General features: G+C 50.4%; 9 protein-coding genes across 9 annotated transcripts; 3 read left to right on the forward strand and 6 right to left on the reverse strand.

Annotated features, from left to right (window-relative positions):
* Window positions 1–328: 328 nt before the first annotated feature.
* UREG_05523 (uncharacterized protein) lies at window positions 329–702 on the reverse strand (the record flags this gene model as incomplete). The annotated part of the gene is made up of 2 exons (XM_002584788.1): window positions 329–465; window positions 522–702. The coding sequence occupies 2 exons, from the start codon at window positions 700–702 to the stop codon at window positions 329–331; spliced, it is 318 nt and encodes a 105-aa protein (XP_002584834.1).
* Window positions 703–3,100: 2,398 nt separating this feature from the next.
* Window positions 3,101–4,476, reverse strand: UREG_05524 (uncharacterized protein; the record flags this gene model as incomplete). Its single annotated transcript, XM_002584789.1, has 2 exons — window positions 3,101–3,436; window positions 3,493–4,476. 2 exons carry the CDS (start codon window positions 4,474–4,476, stop codon window positions 3,101–3,103), a joined length of 1,320 nt encoding a protein of 439 aa, XP_002584835.1.
* A 1,612-nt stretch (window positions 4,477–6,088) lies between these two features.
* On the reverse strand, window positions 6,089–6,484 carry UREG_05525 (uncharacterized protein; the record flags this gene model as incomplete). The annotated part of the gene is made up of 1 exon (XM_002584790.1): window positions 6,089–6,484. The coding sequence occupies one exon, from the start codon at window positions 6,482–6,484 to the stop codon at window positions 6,089–6,091; it is 396 nt and encodes a 131-aa protein (XP_002584836.1).
* A 540-nt stretch (window positions 6,485–7,024) lies between these two features.
* Window positions 7,025–9,317, forward strand: UREG_05526 (uncharacterized protein; the record flags this gene model as incomplete). Its single annotated transcript, XM_002584791.1, has 4 exons — window positions 7,025–7,458; window positions 7,515–7,739; window positions 7,804–7,959; window positions 8,159–9,317. The coding sequence occupies 4 exons, from the start codon at window positions 7,025–7,027 to the stop codon at window positions 9,315–9,317; spliced, it is 1,974 nt and encodes a 657-aa protein (XP_002584837.1).
* Window positions 9,318–9,697: 380 nt separating this feature from the next.
* On the reverse strand, window positions 9,698–10,618 carry UREG_05527 (uncharacterized protein; the record flags this gene model as incomplete). The annotated part of the gene is made up of 2 exons (XM_002584792.1): window positions 9,698–10,032; window positions 10,102–10,618. 2 exons carry the CDS (start codon window positions 10,616–10,618, stop codon window positions 9,698–9,700), a joined length of 852 nt encoding a protein of 283 aa, XP_002584838.1.
* Window positions 10,619–12,341: 1,723 nt separating this feature from the next.
* On the reverse strand, window positions 12,342–14,263 carry UREG_05528 (uncharacterized protein; the record flags this gene model as incomplete). The annotated part of the gene is made up of 2 exons (XM_002584793.1): window positions 12,342–13,460; window positions 13,511–14,263. The coding sequence occupies 2 exons, from the start codon at window positions 14,261–14,263 to the stop codon at window positions 12,342–12,344; spliced, it is 1,872 nt and encodes a 623-aa protein (XP_002584839.1).
* A 1,163-nt stretch (window positions 14,264–15,426) lies between these two features.
* On the forward strand, window positions 15,427–15,951 carry UREG_05529 (uncharacterized protein; the record flags this gene model as incomplete). Its single annotated transcript, XM_002584794.1, has 3 exons — window positions 15,427–15,568; window positions 15,625–15,651; window positions 15,803–15,951. 3 exons carry the CDS (start codon window positions 15,427–15,429, stop codon window positions 15,949–15,951), a joined length of 318 nt encoding a protein of 105 aa, XP_002584840.1.
* An 815-nt stretch (window positions 15,952–16,766) lies between these two features.
* UREG_05530 (uncharacterized protein) lies at window positions 16,767–17,740 on the reverse strand (the record flags this gene model as incomplete). The annotated part of the gene is made up of 2 exons (XM_002584795.1): window positions 16,767–17,383; window positions 17,704–17,740. 2 exons carry the CDS (start codon window positions 17,738–17,740, stop codon window positions 16,767–16,769), a joined length of 654 nt encoding a protein of 217 aa, XP_002584841.1.
* A 2,561-nt stretch (window positions 17,741–20,301) lies between these two features.
* UREG_05531 (uncharacterized protein) lies at window positions 20,302–20,640 on the forward strand (the record flags this gene model as incomplete). Its single annotated transcript, XM_002584796.1, has 1 exon — window positions 20,302–20,640. The coding sequence occupies one exon, from the start codon at window positions 20,302–20,304 to the stop codon at window positions 20,638–20,640; it is 339 nt and encodes a 112-aa protein (XP_002584842.1).
* Window positions 20,641–21,152: the final 512 nt, after the last annotated feature.

Below are 21,152 nucleotides of genomic sequence, written 5' to 3' on the forward strand. Positions count from 1 at the left end.
TTCATCTTCCACTGAAGTGAATTTCCTTGATGGTGCGATAAAACATTTAGCCCCTTCTCCATCTTTGCCTTCCAAATATTTTGTCTTTTGCACCCTTTCTATAGTCGTCAAATTCGTCATCATCATCATCCTTTTCATCCTCATTACCTTTTTCGTCATCTTTATTATCTTTGTCTTTTTCGTCGCCTTGGCCGTCGTGACCTTCAGCTTCGTCGCAGTTTCCGGAGTGACAATTCTCTGGAGCGCAATAGGATTTTGACGAGCCGCAATACCCTCTAATGGAACAGCTTCAAAAGAATTAGCAATTATACCAAAGGAGGCCCGAGTCTCATATTGCAACCCACCAGTCACCAAACTTAGAGCCAACACATATTTTATCACCCGGGAAAAGGGGCCCGCAAGTCCCATCCGTAGTGACCTGGCCGGGACTGAAATTACAGGCTCCAGAAACACAATTGCCGATGCCTAAAATGTATCGTCAGCAGAGCCTTCGTATTAAGGATTCTGACTTTGCTACATACCGCACCACATTGGTCCAGAGCCACAGTAGCCACTGGTACTACAGCAATCACCAAAGCCGGAACCTACGCAGCCGATGGTCTCATTGCACCTCCCGTCAGTGCTAATTATCGACGGCGAGTCGGGCATCTTGGTTGGCTCAGGAAGTCTGGTGGTGTTGCTGAATCGGGGCGTTCCAGACATGCTGTTAGTGCTCGTGACAATAGGGGTCCCGGTAGTTTTAGTTCCGTCTATCGTAGTTTCAGAAATCGGTACAGTAGTCGTCGTAGAAGATGCAACCGGTGCTACACAGATTGCATAGTTCAACCAAAGGTTGGTGCAGTCACGGTCAAGCTTAAAAAGGAGAGATGTCAGCGACAGATATGAGCAAAGTTCCGTAAACAACAGGTGGAATCCATACTTCAGTGTTGTAGCGTAGTATATCATTATAATCGATGCCTCTGAACAATATCTAATCAGCATTACTGCATGGCATGGAAAAGGAATCCACTCACAATCGTTGCGCAATTGACAGACACTACAACGTATTATCAGCTTTGAATCCTAAAAGCAAAGATGTCAAGGGTAGCGCACCGTATCACCCGGAACCACGCTGTAGTAGGCGCCGCAAGCCTCAATGGCGCCTGGCTGGGTGGGTTTAGGTGGAATGGCTTCGTTTTCCGGTTAGCAGATTAATATGTGAGCAAGCTGTGCATCCTACCTGTACTATAATATGGACCTTGACGGGGGGCAATGGACTTTCTAACGAGGAAACCGCTGGGCGTAGGTGAAGCTACGGGAGCATGGGCTGCAGCGCGCGGCTGGACGTTGGCTGCTTTTGTCGGATAAGTCCCAATGATGAGCGTGGGAGCCGACGTTACAAAGGGCAAGTCAGTTGAGCATGTCTCTTCCAGGACCTTGAACTGATCGATTAAGTAGTCGGTAAAATTCCCAGGGGGAAGAGTAGGCGACAGAAGACGTTGCCTCCATAGCAAGAGAAAGCACTCGCTACAATACTACATCTTCACCGTTATTGATTGCCATAGATTCGTTTGGGGAAGCAAGATCTTACCTGCTCTCTGTGATACAAATTCGTGACAGTCATCGACTCTTCTTCAGAGAATATCTGTTCTCCGCAAAAGGATGGAGGATCATCGTCATAACATGTTTCCACATCCCACCTGCGGTTATGTTATATGGAGCGCTCCAAAGTAACGAAATGGGGGAAACTCACTTGGTATACACGCTTCCATCCCATTTTTGAGACTCGAGGATACAGAATGTGTCCGAACTAGAGGATGTTAGCTGTAAGCTTCTTAGCTTTATAAACAAGTGTCCACCTACACGTCCCTGAGGCATGCAAGATCATGACCAGCAATGTACTTGAGTGGGAAAGCCTTTGGCTCAAAAATGATTCCATTTGCGGTCACTTGATCCGTCGAGCAATGCGATTCCACCGCCGAAAGCCACGAAGCCAAGGAGTTTGCACACTGATCCGTGCAGAGAGCTGTGAGATTTTCCTTGTACCAAACTTCCCAGTAAAATGTTAGCGGCAATGCCCTCCTAGGGGAAAAGGGGGGGTGCTGATGGAGCAATACAATCGTTATCAACGCCTCTGGCTGCTCGAGCAGCATTTGTCTGGTCACACTCGACCGTTTGATTCCTAAAAGGCTCTGGTATCAGTGCCCAGTGCCCAACAGCCACCAAGTAGCAAAGGAGACAAGCACATACAAGGCTGTTAGGCATTGGGAAGAGACCCCAAGTGCCGCTGCAATAGCGTGATGGTCGTATGTGGCATAGATGTTGAATGACGCCGCAGTCAACCTGGCCAGGACCAGAGGAAAGCCCAGCTTGGCCCACCAGGAGTGCATATTGGAGACGCTCAATAGCGAAGAGGAAGATGAAATGCAATTCGAACAGGGATATCCCAAAAAGAAGCAATGAACTGTAACAGGTATCTGAACACTTGAAGATGCTATGCCGTGATCCGTTGATGGAGAAGAAGAGAGAAGAACGAGGCCGCAGAAGATCCGGCAGATAAATAGACACCGCGGCCTCCAACATTGCAGGAAGGGCCCGGTGTGCGTCTCGCGCCTGGAAACCGCTGGGTTGAAGCAGCGCTGTGTTGCCGTCGTCGCAGGAAGGGACCACAGCGTCCCCAGCGTGATAGCGGAAGCCACTGGTGGCTGCGGCAGAGATGCGAACGAGGGCATCTGCGAGTCTCAGCCCATCGTCCTGTGCCAGTACGCCTCTCTCTCTCTGCCTCTCAGCGGTATGGATAGAGATGTACCGTGAGATATCCTCCATTGTGACACGACAGCCCCCTTGTGTTTTGCTTTGACGAGCTATCCAGGTTCATCCAAAGGGGGATAACCGGATATATATCGCAAGAGAAGAAAGAGATTTCATTGCAAAGTGCCAGCTGTCAGCCCGATTAATATGATATAAATAATGGATATACATTACAAGATATACGTGCGCCACCTAACCCTGGCTGGGGATACAACCCCTGCGCTGAGCCCCAACTCCAAACAGACGCCATTCAATGCAAGCAGAGGTATCGAGCAATGAAAACGAGACCAAGCAGAAACACCACCGCCCCTCAGGGCCATGGCTCAACCTCCTTCCAGTCCTTTGGCGGCGGAATTTCCACCTCATGCGCGTCAAACACCCATGCGCCGATTCTGGCTCGCTTTCGGCGTCGAAGCTGCCACGGCGCGAGCCACTCCTCTACCCTGGAAGCCCACTTGCTGTGGTCTTTGTTGTTTGCCCATCCGGCGGTGGAGTCCCTGTAGGCGTCGTTGATGACTTTTCTGCGGATGGTATCGTAGGTCTGGAAGGCGTCGCGGAGTGGTTGCTCGTAGTAAACCGCGAGAACGCGCGCGAGCAGAATCGCATCGTCCAGGGCATAGGCCGCGGATTCATCGCGGGGTGGCATCTAGATGTGGACTGTCAGTTCAAATGGCCTTTGTATATCACTGGAAGTCGACATACCGCGTGGGCCGCATCGCCAATCAGGATTATCCGGTCTGTGAACCATTTCCCTCCAGGGGCCAGCTGGTAGACAGGATATATCGACCACCCGTCGGCCTTGTCGACAAATTCCCGAATGCATGGTATCACCGATTCCCCAAACCGCTCACGGATATCGTCCCGCAGCGCTTTCAAGGGCGTCCACCTCGGCCTGAAACTATTGGTCCCTTCCTGTCTCCAGGCGTCGTTTGATAGGACTGAAGCGTCAATCTGCACCAGCCCGGCCATGAAGATTTCGGTCTTCTCCATGTCACAGAACGTAGTCAGCAAGGCGCCTCGCCTCGATCGATTCATTGCCGAGGCTTTGAAGTGGATGGGAGACTCGATATTCTCGGTTTTGATCGTGGTCTGAATAAACGATATGCCAGTGTACTCCGAAGGCCTGTCCGGGTCCACGATCTTTGTTCGCGTGTTGGAATGCACTCCGTCGCAACCGATTGCCAAATCGCCAGTGGCACTGGTACCGTCCGCGAAGAAGATCGTGACGCCCTTCTCCGACTCCATTCCTCCCAGCACTTTCTTGCCGAATTCGAATGTCAGATTGCCCACTTTCTCGGCTGCCGCTAGCATGGCGAGATGGAGACTGATCCGCATCACCCGCTTTCCCTTGTATCCCCCGTAGCCCTGGCCTTTCTTGCCGGCAAAGTCGACGCGGCCCATCCCCCGCCCGGTGTGAATGGAATAGTATTCTATGCTGTCCACTTCCGCCCCGGCGTCGGGGCCCATCTTGTCGAGTTCTTCGATGACACCGAGCTGGGCGAGATGCCTTTGCGCGACGGGAGTCAGGTTGATGGCGCCGCCTGAGGTGGACGGGACCTCTCGCAGTTCATAAATCGTGATCTTCAAATCTGGATTTAGGGGAGCGAGCTCCTTGGATAGCGAGAGGGCAGCGGCAATGCCCGCAATGCCGCCGCCGAGAACGAGGACGTTGGAAGGAGGGAGCATGGCGTTTAGGCGTTTTATGGAACAAAAGGAGAGAATCAACAAAGCAAAGGAGAAGCAGTCTGGGCTCTGCAGGACCCTGGTGTATTTATTTATCTCGCTTTAGGAGCTAAGCAAGAAACGAATGTGCTCGACGAGACATGCATCCATACCTTGACGCACGTGAATCTTTTGGCGCAAGGGAGAAGTGCCGCAAATAAAGATTTCGGGGCCAAAAAAGAACAATCCAAGTCGGTAGAAGGGAAACCCTGAGCGCTAGATCCAGCCAGGAGAAAGACAAAAGCAGAGTTGAGGCGAACCGGAAAGCATGATTTGGACGAGCTGAAAAAGCTCCGAATATTCGACGAAGCTTCGACAGAACGAACTTTGCTGTCACCGGACTCAATTTTTATCTTTGTGGATCGCGAGATGGAGCCCGCTGAGGAGTCTCAACGGCCATTCACATCGCGGGATTAATAAATAGCATCCTGGGATGCAACATCCGTGGCGTGCACGCAAAAAGACATCATATCTTCATCCTCGTCCGTCCATGCAGCAACCCTGGCCAAAACACCGGCTGAGGCGATCCGAAGCGCTTGGCGGTTGATTTCCTGAAGAACTTTTCAGACGGAAACCGGTCGATATTGGCACACAAGGGCGCCACACTCGCACAACCTAAACTCGACCGCAGCGAAGTCAATTGCTGGCGCTATTGATAGAGGATCCTGCAGCCTGGCGGTTCGTGAAACCGCCAGTGCCGTTTGGCGTGCTTCTCGGGCTCTGCATGATTTTGGATGGCCCGCGGTATCCTCGCTCGTTTATTCCCAGTCCTTGGAGGATATCAAAGACGCTGTGCGTCGGTGGCGCATTGTGCCTGGAGAGAGGACGGTCCATGGTTGGCTGAGCAGAGGAAACTCCCTGGCCGCCATGTGTAACTCTATCGATTTTTAATGTCGGAAGATGTGACGAGAGCAGAGTAGTTGATATTAATAATAATGGCAGGCCATAATAGCCGGGAGAGCAAAGGCCAATGCGGTGTCCGCGCGGGATAATAATCGAAACTCGTCCGTAGTTTGTCCAGATATCAGCTTTGCAGGACTGGGGAGCTGTTCGTATAGCACGAAATTCGCTTTTTTAGTAGATTTCGGATGGCTTTCGTGAGATCCGAACAATCGCCGTCTTTCGAGTCTTATTATTATCAGCAAAGTTACAATTATTGTGCTTCCTCTCGACTGCAGCAATCTCTTTAAGCTCCTGCAGCAGCATCTTGCCGGCTTGTATCCGCGTGTGATTGATCACTCGAGCTCCACGGCAGCCTCATTTATCCTGATCTATCCAAGAAGCGCAAGGATGTTGATCCTTCTGGCGTTCCCTAATTTCGACGCAAAGGACGGTCTGTTGACTGAGCATACAGCGGGTAATATAAAATCGCCCATTATTTCTGAAAGCGAGACACCACAGCAAGAGACCAGCGCACGTTTGAAAGCTAGAGGACTCTATCGAGCTGCTGACCTCGTTTATGGCTGCTCGCCGGCCATTGCATCAACGGGCAGGGATATCAAGGCGCAAGATGTCCATTGCGGGCCTCTGCGCAGCGGCCCTTGACCTGGCTCACGTTTCGGGACTCAAAATCACGCTATCTTAGGGAATTGTTTCTCGCTGTCGATGCGGCAGGCCAAACCGATGGCGTCGAAGGTGTTCGCATCATGAAGAAAGCCGGATCCATTCCAGATATCCATCCCGATGCTTGACGGGCAAAGACGCATTGGCCAGCGGTTGGGCTGTCAGGATGTCCCAATTGAGGGGCCATCCCTGGCACAACCTCAGATCCCAGGCCAACGACGCCGCCAGCAAGACCACCGCGGATGCAGCCCGTCGCTTTCAGAGCAGGACTGATAACGCTCCAAGCACAAGCAGACACGACGCCTGGTTGCAAGCCGGGGTCCAAACGACGATGCTGAGGGGGTGCAAGAGCCCAAACCACAGCAGCCCATGCTCGCCGGTGGTATTCCACCGAATCACGGCTGTTCATCACGTCTTCCCCTCCAGGCTCGACGGTTTGAAGGCTGGCTGACGATGACAAGCCCGCCAGCACTGTCGCCAGTCAGGACACGATATATCCCCCCAGCGCTGCCTGAAGAGAGCCAGATTTCTCGACCTTCTCCATCTGTTTTCTTAAATTGCCAAATCCACCCCGTCGCCGGCTCCTCCCTCTGTTTCAATTGGAGCTTGTTCGCTTTGAGTGTGGCACACCGGCCATGGAAGGCTTGTAGAAGCGACAGTCTTCGCTGGACGTGATTGAAATAGAGCCGTCTGGACTATGGCTTTGATCTCCTTGCCCTTCCCGCACCGAGGCATGCTTTCTGCATGACTGCCTGAAGACACCATCTCGTTCTTCGCCGGATGCTGCCTTCCCCGCATGATTCCGCGGCGGCAGAAGGTCTGAGCCGGTGGTGACCAGGAGGGACATTCATTCTTAAATGGCTCCGAATCCTCATTCTGCAGTTTGGGAAGCTCAGTCTCTCTCGTACTACTTCACATCTCTACGGCATTTGATCTCTGAGATTTCACCATGTCTTTGAATCAGGACTCAGGCACCTCAATCCGAAACCAGTGGGCTCATCAGCATGCCGTTCGAGGCATCTTGGAAGAGCTTGAAAAGCACGCCCCCAATCTCAGCATCGATATCGGAGCACACCATGTCCTCCCCCGTCCACCAAAGCCACTCCCGGATCTACCAGATTCTAAGTTCGTGACTTTCCTCAGGGTTGGAATCATCGGTGCTGGCGCTTCAGGTCTCTTTACCGGCTTGATATTCGACTATCTTAATGCGACCGTTTTCAAGAAGAGAGGCTTTGAGCTCAAGTATGATATCCTCGAAGCTGCCAAGGAGGACAGGGTCGGAGGCAGGCTCTACTCGTACTATTTCAGCGGTGAACCTCACGGCAATCATGACTATTACGACGTCGGAGCAATGAGATTCCCTGAAAACCCAGTCATGGAACGGTAAGCACTGCATCGATAAGTCTGTACCGGTTACCTTTGCCCTGACGATAACCCAGTGTGTTTGCGCTTTTCAACCTTCTAGGCATGGAAAAGAAGGACCCAAAGCAGTCTCCCCCAGTGGGGTCCTTAATCCCTTACTATATGACATGCGGCGGGCCCAATCCGGTTGAGCCGTGGCATTACAACGATATCACTCAATGGGGAAATTATAGCGAGATTCACTCGCAGTCGCACGATGGCGACCCATTCCAGATCAATACAACAAAAACCATCCCTGAGAGGTAACTTGGGTCCCTTCGTGCCCCTTTCTGTGTCAAGTCAATCCCTGAAAGTTTCTCTTTGCAGTATCTTCAAACACTCTCCCAATGACGTCGTTAAAGCATCTATTAAGCCTTTAAGAGACGCACTCAAAAGGGATGCCCTTTCCAAACCGCCTGGCCGTGAGGGTTGGGATCTCTTGATGAAATACGACACCTACAGTACCCGCCAGTTTCTAGGCGTGTAAGTAGCTTTACACCATTTGCATCGCTAGACAACGCGATTTAATATTTTACCCGCAGGAAACCACCTCATCCCCTTCCGTTTAGCGATATACCACCTCCGCCCTACAACTACGATACCATTGAGTGGTTGGAAACATTTAACGGGTAGGCAACCGTACATCCATGTACCTATCACGCAATGCTAAGCCCCGTTCTAGTGGAACCAACTGGTATGACCAAGCACATAGTGAGACGGTGCTGGAATCGTTGGACTTCGACTTTGATTCAACTACGAATTGGTACTGTATTCTCGGCGGTGCGCAAGAGTTGGCGAAGCGAATGCAGGCCAAACTCGTACATAAACCTCATTATGAGCGCACGGTTACCGCAGTCAGAAAAAAGGGCATGTTGCAGATGGAAGTGGACATCAAGCATGGCACCAAAACGAAAAAGTCCCAGTACTCCGCCATTTTTAATTCCGCACCACTCGGTTGCCTGAAGAGAATGGATACCAGTGAAGCGGGCCTTAACTACGCCACTAAACAAGCAGCTCGCTCTCTCGGGTACGGTGCATCAGCCAAGGTCGGAATCAAATTCAAACGTGCATGGTGGATCCACGATTTGGGCAAGTACAACGTCAAACTTGGTGGCCTTGGCCATTCTGACCTGACTATTCGCACCTGTGTCTACCCGTCATACAATTGCTATGATTCCCCAGACAAACCCGCCGTGTTACTCTGCTCTTACTCATGGCAGCAGGACGCCGAACGCATCGCCTGCCTATTCTCCAACAACCCAGACCACAAGCAAAAGGTCAAGGAGGAAGCCGTGCTCAAAGAAATCCTGTTGCGTGACCTCGCTCGCCTTCACAAGAACCCGGACATGACCGAGGAGAAAGTCTACAAGCTTATCAGCGACAACTACATGGACCACCACGCATTCGACTGGTACAAAGAGCCCAACGCTACTGGAGCCTTTGGATTCTTCCGTCCCCAACAGTTCAGCTCCATGTGGAATAAGGTTATCCAGCCCTCCGGTGACTTTGTTATTGTCGGAGAAGCCGCCAGCCCCCATCACGCATGGGTGGTGGGCGCTCTTGAGAGTGCCGTTCACGGAGTACACGCCTGGCTGGGACAATACCGGAACCTTGTACCAGGAGGAGAAGAGGCGCTCAAACTTCTTGAGACGTACGATCCGAAAAATCCATTGGTCGGCTTGCCGCCGTACATGGATGAGAAGATGTCAAAATGGCACTCCTACTTGGGTGTTGTTAGCAGGCTTGGCCAGGATCTCGGTGTTGACGATGTGATGAATCATTTTGAGACATTGAGCCTGTCTGGTACGGGAGGATTGGCAGAGTTTCCAGTTTCTATCTGATCTGCGATAAAGCACTCTCTCATTCATTATTTCTTTTTGGTTTTTTGAAGCCGAATGTTTCAGCCTTCCAGTCACTCATTTGAGATTGATTCTCGATCCCTTTTAGCAAACTAGTGATCTGGTTCATGGAAATGGGAAAAGCTCCCTGTTCACATTCCTGAATTCTCACACATCCACTAGTCGATGCCACAGCCTAATTACCTCTAAATTCACTATTATTATCCCGGTTCATGATCCTGTTGGGGTTTGAGGAAGTTACAGTCCGTCTAAATCATATCAATATATCGATTCATACCCACTGGTCATAGGTTTATCAATATTGGAGACGGCGCAAGCGGGTGCAGTAACATATTAGGGCAGCACAAAAGCCCAGCCCTCTACTACGCAGTCAAATTCTCTCTGATCTTCGCCACATCATCATCAGAGAATCCCAGCACACTTTTGACATATCCCTCAGCACCGTTCTCATAGCATCCCTCCAAATGCTCAAGAAACTGGATCATCGTTTCATAGTTGACACTACACAGGCCCGCAAACCCCCTTCTCTTCACAGGGTCAGATGCGATGTCACTTGTGAGAATTTCCCCCATGATGACCGAGCGGGCGGGTTCCACTCCAATACGGGTGAGCACATATTCCCGCGCAATAACGTCTGGAGAACAGCCCGCAATGCCTAGGATAAGCGCTGTCAAAACACCAGTTCGGTCCTTCCCGCCTGAAAAGAAAAAGAGTGTGTCAGCAACAATGCACCATCAAGCAACAAATACAAATTGATATGACCTACCAGCACAATGAAACACAATGGGATTATCTCTCTCATCCCGAATGTGCTCAAACACCTCCTTGTACACAGGCACATGCGTCACCAAGATATCCTTGTAAAACTCCACCATCGCCTTCAACCCGCCATCCTCGGCGCCAAACTCACTGTACACCACCGGTCGCGGCTCCTGCGCCGGCGGCAGCCAGCGGATCTCCACATCCGCTATGTACGGCGCGGGAAACGCCTCGCACTCTTTCGCAGAACGGAGATCAAATATCTTCTTGACACCTAGCTCCAAGACGAGTTTGGTCACGCCGGCATCGGTGATGGAGGAGAGCATGCCGGAGCGGTAGAGGAAGTTGCTGCGGACGGGTGGGGTGCAGGTGGGCTGGCCGATGTCGCGCAGGTTAAAGGTGCCGGGGACGAAAATGAAGGGTCGGCTTGCGATGAAGGGTTGAATGAGATTGGGGGCGATGGCGGTGAGGACGTCGGTTTTGACGAGCGTCTCGAGGTCGGTGTTTTGGGCGAGTGTGGCCATGGTGGTAGGTAGGATGACTAGATAAGATAATTATGGCGTCTTGTGAGGGTGCTAGAGGCAATAGAGCAGTTGTAGATCAGAGTCCGTCTAGGGAGATATCCCAAGTAAACTGAACATATGTCGAAAAGGCAAGGAGTCGCTTCAATGTTCTGCTCGATAGCAAGTCGTCAAGGCAAGCACAATTGGGGTATCAGAAAAGACGATTCGATTCGGTTCATGCCACGGCGAGGCAGCTTTATATAGCCGCCATTCTCACTGAATTCAGCCCCGGTTCCTCGTCAAGGAACCAGCCCTCTCTCCCACCAAAATTCGCTCATCGTACCCGCCGTGAAATAGCAAATCAGCATCTCAATCGAGCCCAAACACACCTCTCCCTGACACAAGGCAGTTCCTAGTGCGCGAGGACCTTGCTCCCAGACGCCCGCTCGTATTCAACACAAAGTCACGCCGCAGCGCATGAAATCCGTAAGCGCCGGACCGTTGAGACTCACGGAAGCCTGTCGTTGCAAACGGCACATGAATCAGCCTCATGGAGGGGTCATGGGCCGTTTTGCTTCGACGGCGCTTGTGGATGCGGCGTGATGATCCCAACGCCCAAGCCACCAAAGTGAGGGGTGATGGGCCGGTGATGCCCTTGTCGACAGGGGGGAAAAGTCCGTGCGGCACATTGTTCCAACACTTGCGCAGTGTCAAAGACTGGCCGTCGTGGACTCTGGGGAGACTCTGGGCGCTTAAAGGACCGAGAACCGTGTGGCTTGCCCTTTGGCGTTCAGCAAGCGAGATTTGCCTTGAAATATACATGCCGTTGAAACAATATTACTATTCAAGGCGTTCCAACGAGCCGTGCTTGCGGCGGCTAACTGGACCCATTGTGCAAATTTACGGAGCGATTTGCAACTGCTCTCTCGATTGCTACTTGAATTGCAAAACATTGTTGCAAATCGGGCGACCGATGTTCTTTAGCTGAGCGCAGTCGGGTGTATAAAGCAACGCAAGGAGCTGAGAGAAATGGATAATTACTATTGCAATAAACATGCTAATGCCGTGAATGATAACCGTCAGCAAGCAAAGGGGAATAAAGCGTACTCGAATTTCGCCATGAGTACGCCGTACTCCTGAAAACATCAGTTGCATATGCAAATTATCTGACCAAGTGAAATCGGACTATAAGGAAATAGCTATGTTTGTCGAAACGGACAGCACGAAGTGTCTGCTAGCAAGAGAAAGGTATAGATTGGAATAAAGCCCGGTCAAAAGGGCCAAAATTAGGAAAATCACTGGGAATAGAGAATCAGGAAAAGAGAAAGAAAGTCGACGAAGGCACGGATCATTGTGATCTTCTGCTACCCCAGAAATAACCGTCACCGGGTGCAGTAAAGATCATTCATTCAAGTGGGACAAAAGAACAAGGGAAAGCACATAAGAAGGGGGGCTAGAGGATACAACCAGCAAACAGAATGATTAAGAATAATATCGCTCATTCCAAATGACCGCCCAAGCCCGCTTGTAGAAGGCCAAAACTGACGACTCAGAAAGAAACAGAAGAGAGCAGAAGGAGAAAAAGGTATATGTTCAAGGAATGAAGAGGCGTAACACCGCTGCGTTATTCCATCATTTCATCCTCATTCAAAAAAAAAAAAAAAAACCGGCAAGCCCTTCATTGTTTTATACAAGCCGTGACGGTAAACCATAAGACTCCTAGAAAGGGTGGGAAAGATCCGCATCATTTGTCCCCTTTTTGCCAACCGTTCAGGTACGCCATTATCCCAACTCCAAGTAATACAACGCCAATCATCGAGGCATAAGGGGCTGATTGCTCAAATATAGTTCGCCGCTGTCGTTGTTTGGCAAAGGCAGTGGCTGCTCGTTCCAGTTCCTGCATGCGGGTGGGTGATAGAGGTCGGCACCGCATCTCAAGGACTTCGCGGACTTTCGCTGCTTCGTCGTTTTCTGTATATAATGGCCCTTCTGCGGAGGGGGCATCGGAAGAGGTATCTTCCGCCCCCGTTGGTTTCATCGCACCTATTTCAGTCCGCTCACGGCGAACTTGTTCAATCATTTCTGCAAGTGATTTACGGCTCTGTGCAGCCTCTGTTTCAGCCCGTTCCGCCGAGTTCTTGTACTGGTCAACTTCCTTGCGCATTTCATCCATTTCTGCTATCAATGAATCAAGTCGTATCTGCAATTCCGAAGCAACGGAATCCGGCGCGGCGGATTCAAGGGGCGACTCCAACACTTCCGGTGCTTTCACCTGCTTTGAATCAAGGGGCTCGACAACGTTGGTCACAGACAGGTTACTTTCATCTGGGCTTGGCTGGGGTTCGGATATGACTTCAACGACGGGCTCTGAACATTCAACTTCAAGTTCTCGCGCACGTTCTTCAGCCGTTTCCCGAGCTACTCTCTCGTGCCGGAGTAACTCTTCTAATTCTTTAACTCGAGCGCTTTGTAGATCTAACTCCTTTTTCGCGATGGCAAGTGCTTCTATTAACGACAAAATCTGGCTCGATTCGCGAACAGAATTTGCAGGAGATCTCAGTTTCTCCGTTTCAGTCCGCTTTAACGGTGAGATCGCTTGGGAATGATTGGAGCGGGAAGCCGCATCTGGCTTCTCTGGCAGAGGTTCTTGCGGAGGAGGGGCGGGAGGGTCGGAAAATCGGGAAAATGAATCATTTCTATGTGCCTTTGGCCGGCCATTAAGTTGGCGGCCTGATGAAGGACCGTCGATGGGAGACGGTTTTGTACGTTCTTTTTCTGATGTGTCACGCGTCGCCAAATGCGTCACGAAATCATTTGTCTTGGCCAGATCTTGCGTATGATATCTTGCTTGTTTCATTTCACTCTATAAAATTGTCAGCTGATCATCCCAGGAACGGTTCCACGTAGCCCTACCGTAAGTTTTTTAACCACCTGTTCAATAGATATCGGAGACAACCAGTAATTTATCTGCCTCTGCTGGTGCATAGCATTCAACTGATTTCCATTCACTCCTTGAGTAGTCCGTGAGCTTCCAGCGGATGACGTACTGCCTTGTCGGCCTCGCATATGGGTTAGCGGCTGACTGAGATGGTGGGGAAGAAGGCCGCCTCCAGAAGTTGGATCAATATCGCCAAAATTCAAGTCCAACACATTCATACTCGGTCCATAAACTCCAGCGTGTTCCACTTTCGCTGAAACCTTGTGGTGGACGATGGACTTTTGATCTTCACTGACAATGTCAATTCCGAGTTCGAGGGTATCGTGTTCTCGCAGTTCATGAGGCTCAGAGTCCTTATTTTCAGGTGACAGCCGCTGGCCATTGACAAAGGTCCCATTTGAGGATTTTACGTCGCGAATCCATATTTTCCCTTGCCTATCAGCCCATATCTCAGCGTGCTGTCTAGATAAAACCTTCGAATCAAAGTATCCATTCACAGGCGACGGAACGGTTTTAGGATTCGTTTGCCGGCCTATGCGTAGTGACTCTGGAAAGTAAGGAACAGTGATCTGTTTTCTTTCAAAAGTGCCATTTAATGGTATCAAACTTAGAAGTGCGGTTGGTTCGCTTGGGGTTGGTCTACCCCCGCCGCGGACGCCATTTTGTTGTGGAGGCGGAAGCCCATGCTGGGACGGAACGATGGGAGAAGGCTGATGTAAGGCTGACATTGCTGTAGACGCTGCAGATACAGTTGGCGGTGCAGACACAGGCTGGGGACGGGCATTCGTTACACCAGAAACAGGTTCCGCCTTTGAACCGGACCAAACGTATCTCGACGGCTTTTTCCCTGGATGTGCGTTATTCGGTTCGGATGTGGGGTGCTGCCCACCATTACTAAACTGCGGTCGTACGGTAACGGTAGACGAAGAAGATGCAGAAGATGAAGTAGATGAGGAAGAGTTCGTTCGTTGGACTCCTCTCCGAGGCATGAACATCCGTGAAACCTCGTCCGCACCAGCAGAGGAAAAACCGCCCTGGCCACTATTACTAGTAGAGTACCATCCTAAGCGTGGGCCAGATTGAACACTGGGAGGAGAAGCGACAGCAGTCATGAGTAAGATGAAAAATCTCTGAAGTTTGCGATCAACACCAAGGCGAGCGATTCGGGTCGAGCTGTGCTTGCCGGTTGTCTGCTCCTGCCAGAATTATTTGCCCGGAGGATTGGCAAACCGAACCAAGTCGTCAAGCGGCATATGCGAGTGAGGCAGGACGAGGTTTGCAGCAAATAATGTGCAATCTGTTGATACGCAATCGCAGCTTGCTGTTAGTTGAACTGATATGCAGTGAAGACGAGAGGCAAATTACATTGTCGACAGATAATAAGCACTGAATGGATCAAGCATTGGGATGGCATCAAATACTGACATTACTGAGAGTTATCAGACCCTGGTATTATGGGAGATGGGAGACCGCGTCAGTCTTGTCAGCGATGAGTCGTGTGCTGCTCTGCAAGATGGAGGGGGCTGGCAAGAAGCCACGATATGCAGCCAAAAAGCAGGCAATAGCAGGGTGGAATGTCGACAAGGGCGAAGTGACGATAACAAGGCATCTAAGAGCAACAAGCAGTCCCCGATAAACTGCCAGCGAAGACGGTCTCTAGGAATCCCCTAACAGGAGCGTCGGGACGAAGCGAGACAGAAAGCCAGGATCCCCAAAAAACAGCCCAGAACGGAATAGGGCGAGACGGCTGACACATAGGTGTCACGTGGTCTACTGCTGGCCAATGATGTCTTGCAATGTGGACCCCACTCGGAGCGCTGCACTAAGACCTAACAGGGTAAAGTGCACGCGCTTAGTCATCACTCCTTGACTTGAAGCTTGAATGGAAAGAATGGCAGTGAAGCCGAGCGAAGCACGACAGAGCCATTCGGATCAGTTCAACGAACGGACCTTGTACTCAGTATCCAATATGCCGGCTGTAGCAGCTCCAAGTGGAGGCGGAGGGATGCGCGGCCCTTCGACCTTTGACAAGTGTTTGTGGCCCTTCACTGTATGGGATGCGGCCTTAGCTAACGGCGGTTTCATATAGTTAAAATGGGTGCCATGATGGGTGGATGTATGTTCCTTCGAGCCCTCGATGTGCTAATTATCCATATACTGATCTGCTCTTCGTTTACTAGCCGTTGGTCTGATAATGGGCTTCATCATCGGTTATTCTCCCCTTTGATCTACGCGGCCGCGAGATTGCGCAACTCACATCATAATAGGCACCGTCTCGATATTCCAATATGGCGCCGGACCGAACGGTGTAATGCGGACGCTTGGTAAATATATGGCCGGTTCAGCGGCAACTTTTGGGTACGCAGTCCTCAAGTCTTCCGCATCCGGTACCTCGATGCTAAACGCTGTGCTTTAGATTCTTCATGTCCATTGGAAGCGTTATTAGAACAGAGGGCCCCGCTGGTTCGTACAGCGCATGGGCAAGAGCCCATCGACGGCCGATCATGTTCTCCACTGCTCAAACCGCCTTTCGAACTCAGCGTGATTAAATCCAAATCCCGCGACGATGTACTATAGATAAACAGCCAGGGAGCAAACTCGAAGAAGATGCCTTATATGGCATTATCATACCATGATTTAATGAATTTGAAAGATTGGTTGTTGGTGTTTTAAGCAATCCTATGTAAATATCGGTCTCTTTTTATTCTTTCCACTTCTTTTCACATCTGAAGAAATAACAGCACCGGGGCTCGGGCAATCTCCATTAAACAGCAGCTGAAAGGCTACTTTTCCTTTGGCTCTCTATCCAATGCTTTCAAGAATAGTTGGTGTTCTCCCATTCAATTTCGCCTAGCAAAGAAGGCACAGGGCTGCCTTTGCTTGAACCACAGCTTAGCGTAAAGAGTTTGAGCATTGCGATGGAGAACAGGGCAAAGAGCAGCCGCCAGAGTACAGGTAACATACTACAACGAAAATGCCGCTTATGTGATACCCTACAATATCTCAAGTCGGAAGCTAGAAATGCATCCCTACCAAATGAGCACACTTTTCAAATTTGAGATCAACTTGTTCAAAAATCAACAACATGGCCAACAGAGCAGCTCTAACTTCAGCAACTGAAGATTTGAAATTACAATTAAAGTCAGGATTCAAAGAACTGCTATTATTAGATATGAACTTGATTCCACAGCTCTCATTTCTATGGTAGGCATTTCAACTTCTCTCTAGTAGTTACACCGCCTGCCACTCTATCTCAGTCGCATCAAACAAACGCTGTGACTCTGTTGTAGGATGAAATAAGACCTCTGACCCAGCCTTCCATATCTCAATTAACTTATCAACTTGCTCTATAACCGTAGACGCCCTTGCCAGATTTTGCTGCTCACCCCATACCCATAAGCTTTGGACAGACGCGCGCCAGTTGAGAGCAGTCACGAATTTAGACGGGGCGGATAAGATTTGATCCGCGAAACGAAACGCAACACCGTAACGATGGTAAAAGGCCTGTGTCCATTTAACTGTCCGTGGGCTATGCCCGTACTGCCTGATAACTGCGACATCAACAAGAACATTGCCGCCATGAACCACACCTTGCCTCAGAATGCGCCCCTGGTCCTGCTGGTTGGACCAGTCGTCAAGAGTTGTCGAATGAGCTAAGTAGAGAGTCGGATGAACTTCGTTTTTGAGGTGATCGATGCGGCGATGAAGTTGTTCGATTTCTTTTAAGAGCGACATTCCCGCCTGGTTGCCAAACAGACGCCCCTCTGTATCGGCCGAGATGTTGGTGGATTCTGCAATAAGGTGCCTCGTCATGCCTTCTATTTGAAAAGGGGTGGGCGCTGGGGGTCCTTGAAATGAAGAAAGTATTGCTGCAGTCCAGGTCTTTATACCCCATATTCATGTGTCAGACTAGTCATTCAGGCAACATTGACTAAGAGTGGTGGAAACTTAGCACAGAAGTGGTTCCATGGTTGAACTCCAGGTGACAGTGCTTTTGTTTGGGGGGGTTCTGAGTTCGACCCGAATACCCTTTTCGGTAGTGGAGTAACAACTGCCTGCCTGGCAATGTCAACCGTGATCGTTAAGTGCTGCCGTATGATCGAAATGCCGACTTGAGCTTTCAAATTACTGGAGGCGCCGAGATGCCACGTTTCCAATTGGTGCTTACCCTCAAACATCCAGATCCCAAGAAGGAGAATTTTCATTTTACCACAATATGGACTGCTTGGGGTGAGACCCAGTTTGACTCTGAAAGGGCTGCTTTCACTTTCTCCTCTCGACTTCAAAAAGTGATGGTGACACCAACTAAACTCAATGCAGCCCAAGCGAATGCATGCAATGGTCAAGTCGGTGCTGACAGCGTATACATTACTTGGACGCAAGAATGCCCTCCCTATTGTTTTGGTTTTAAGATCCTGGAGAGTGCACTAAAAGTGTTTAGGCAATCCCAACAAGAAGCATTTGATGTCTTTCGTGAGTTGGCCCAACCAGGTGCCAGGGTCAAGGTCCTGGCAAATAGAACAGGCTACTTTTTCAAATTCTGGAAATTCATGACTGCAATGCCTATTCTCACAGTTGCACCATATCCCCTTTATGACTGTCGGTATGACACTGTCCATAAATCGTTTAAACGAATCACAGAGATCCCACCGATATGATAATGAGATAAAAGCCCACCATGCGCGTCGCGAAAAGGGATGGGTCAACCAGCCTCCCGGTTTCACTACTGACCTTGAAATTCTAAGTATGCATACGACAGCTCCCATTCGGTTTACTAGTGAATGAGAATATGAGGTCATTAAGACTGTTGGCCTACTTCGAGAAGCAACTGTGCAAAAAGAAGCATTGCAGAGAAGGTTTGACCGTGTTTATACCCTTGATCTCATACCAGCATCAACAGTACATGGGATATATGATGGACGCTTTGACTGGTTCTTTTATGCTCTACTCAATGCCACCCCACGCAAAGGAAGCTCCGACGCAGGTCTGGAACAAAGCCCACCTGTTCTAGAACCAGGTGCACCCGTGGTAATCTCTGTGCAACGAGAAATGGTCAGAGCCGGCTTACAACTGACCCAGTCAAGTCAAGCTTCAAAAGAGGCTCAGTGGAAAGGACAGGTCATTGCTGCTCCAAAATGGTATGAGGGAAAAGGATATTCACTAGCAAATCGAATCTGCATACAGATAATACAACCCCGAGATATTGCGGCAGGTGGTACTATCTTGCAAATAGCTGAGTATGCCACATTTGGCGCCCATCAGCCCCCATACGCCCAGACCCGAAGTGCATTGCGATATGCCCTATATGGGGACCCCAATTTTGGAATTCCTAGAGAAAATGTGTTAAAAGCCCTATTGTTAGCGCACAACAATCACATACTCAAACATATGATATCAACTGCAGCGACAGTGATGAACTGCCATTTCACTCAGGAAGTTAAGCTCCACTCTCTGCCCTTGTATCCAGGGAAGGCCATAAGAATGCTGATGGATGCATTTGGATTCTTGGTGCATGTGTATGGATATTGTGTGTACAAATAGTAAATCTGTGTGTAAGGGATATTAGTTCCCTCAATATTTAAGAATTTGGAGATGTTCTGAGTCCTGACCAGACCAGGGATCGGCCATAATCTTACATGGTCGGCGCCAAGACGCCGTGTGACCAATATTCTCATTGACTGATCGCAGTGGAAATACTTCGTATCAACTCCCAAATTCACGAGAAAAAACCAAGAAAACGGGGCAGCGAAGTCACGACCCAATTGATAATTCCGTATTCCAGGCGCGCCCATTCGCAAAAGAGAACCACTCCTGGGGCCCACAGGCGACTACTTCAACACGAATTGGAAGTGCAAAGGAAACTGGCGGTGATGAAAGCGACCAAGCAAGGATGGCGATTGCTTGCCTGAGCTTATCATCTCCGACGCCAAAGTTTGGGAGCACAGGGGTGCGGGAGATGAGATGGGAGAGATCGTGAGGGATGGAGGAGAGTCTCACGAATCGAGGCGTTCGATCTTAGCGTGATGCACGCAAGATGCCTTTGCTGGCTCCAGCGATCGACAGGCGCTTCTGCAAGAGATGAAGAAACGATTCGTTCTGGGGCAGCAGAAAGTGTGATGATGTGCTGATGGGCGGCCACATCGACCAGAGCCTCGAATTGGGAATGGTGGTAATTTAACCAGTGCAGGCGAATCAGAGCCCAAGCCGGCGGGAAAAACCGACGCTTCTCGTACCAATGCTGCAATGCGTACCTGGCGCTAAACTATTCCGGGCAATTAGCGGGGCGTAAAGACGCGGTCACAAACCAGCGACTAGGCTGCTTCGGGGCTGGGCCACAATACGACCTTTCCCAAGCGGGCGCTGTGCCCTCAAGCCTCATTTCCGGTTGCTGACTTTTCCCCCGTCGCCGCCAGACTCCCGTCTCCCTTAAATCGTCCATCGAGCAGCGCTCATTCTCGACACTTTCCTTCCCAAGTCAAACACTCTCTTGTTCTGAGTTACGCTCACTCCTTTGCGTCTCAGCCCACTCTCCTTTTGCGCATCAAACACCAGGCCGCCCAGTCGGTCTCTTCTAAGCCTCCGCCGCGTTGTTTCAAGTCGCGACACCAACTCCGTGCTTGTTTGTCACAGCAGTTGCTAGCTGAACCGTTCGACGTGAGCGCATCGATCTCTACCCGGATTTCGTTTTTATTCTTCTGTCGCCCCATCCGCCCTTGTCCAGAATTTCAAACATCCAAACCTCGTTGTCCGTCCAAATCTGCCCAACATGCGCTTCCTCGTTAGCCTCCTCACCGCCCTTTTCTTCTTGGTCGGTTCGCAAATGGTTCTCGCGGAGGAAACCGTCACGTCGACAAAGACCACCACTCAAACCCTGACAATGACGATTATCCGTTCCGTCGGCTCGTCTGCGACCGAAGCCTCAACCATCATCAACACCACGCCCAGTGCCACGGCTACCGATGGATCCGCTCAGTCAAGCGCCGCAGTCAGCACCAGTGCGCCCCCTGAGGCAACGGGCAACGCAGCGGCCGCCACTTTACCGAATGGTCTGCCGGCGATGGCTATGGCCGGCACGTTCGCCGCCCTCCTAGGCGCTCTGCTATAAAGTGAACAAATGCTAGTAGCGCATGGGTTTGGTAGTCTCGACTTGTGAGTGTTGGGAAAACGGCGATTTTCTAGCAGGAGTACCGGTTATCACTCTAGCCTTGGATCGAATGTATATTCTCACCGCCGGTCGCTCCATATCGACATCCAAAATCGGGTTCCCGCTCTCGGCTCGGGCTGAGACCTTTCTTTCGCATGCGATACCCCGTATAGATCACTTTTCAACTTTCGCAGTCTCCTGGGCCCCGTTCTTATTAACCTTACTTTTTTATGATCTTTTGACACCTTTTCAACAACATATTCCTTCTGGCCCCGGAGACGACTTTTTTCTGAAGATAAGATTGATGTTGTGAATGTTTATAAGATTTTTGACGAGCCTTTTTTTTTTCTTCCTTGGGGATATTATGGCGTGTCTCACGACTGGTTCGACACTGGCTAGATCAATGGAGGAATTCGGAATTGCTTCTTCACAGACAATAGGTTTGAAGCGTTGATGCGTTTCAACCCCGAAGA

This window comes from Uncinocarpus reesii, genomic scaffold (assembly GCF_000003515.1).
Source record: "Uncinocarpus reesii 1704 scaffold_3 genomic scaffold, whole genome shotgun sequence".
Taxonomy (NCBI): domain Eukaryota; kingdom Fungi; phylum Ascomycota; class Eurotiomycetes; order Onygenales; family Onygenaceae; genus Uncinocarpus; species Uncinocarpus reesii.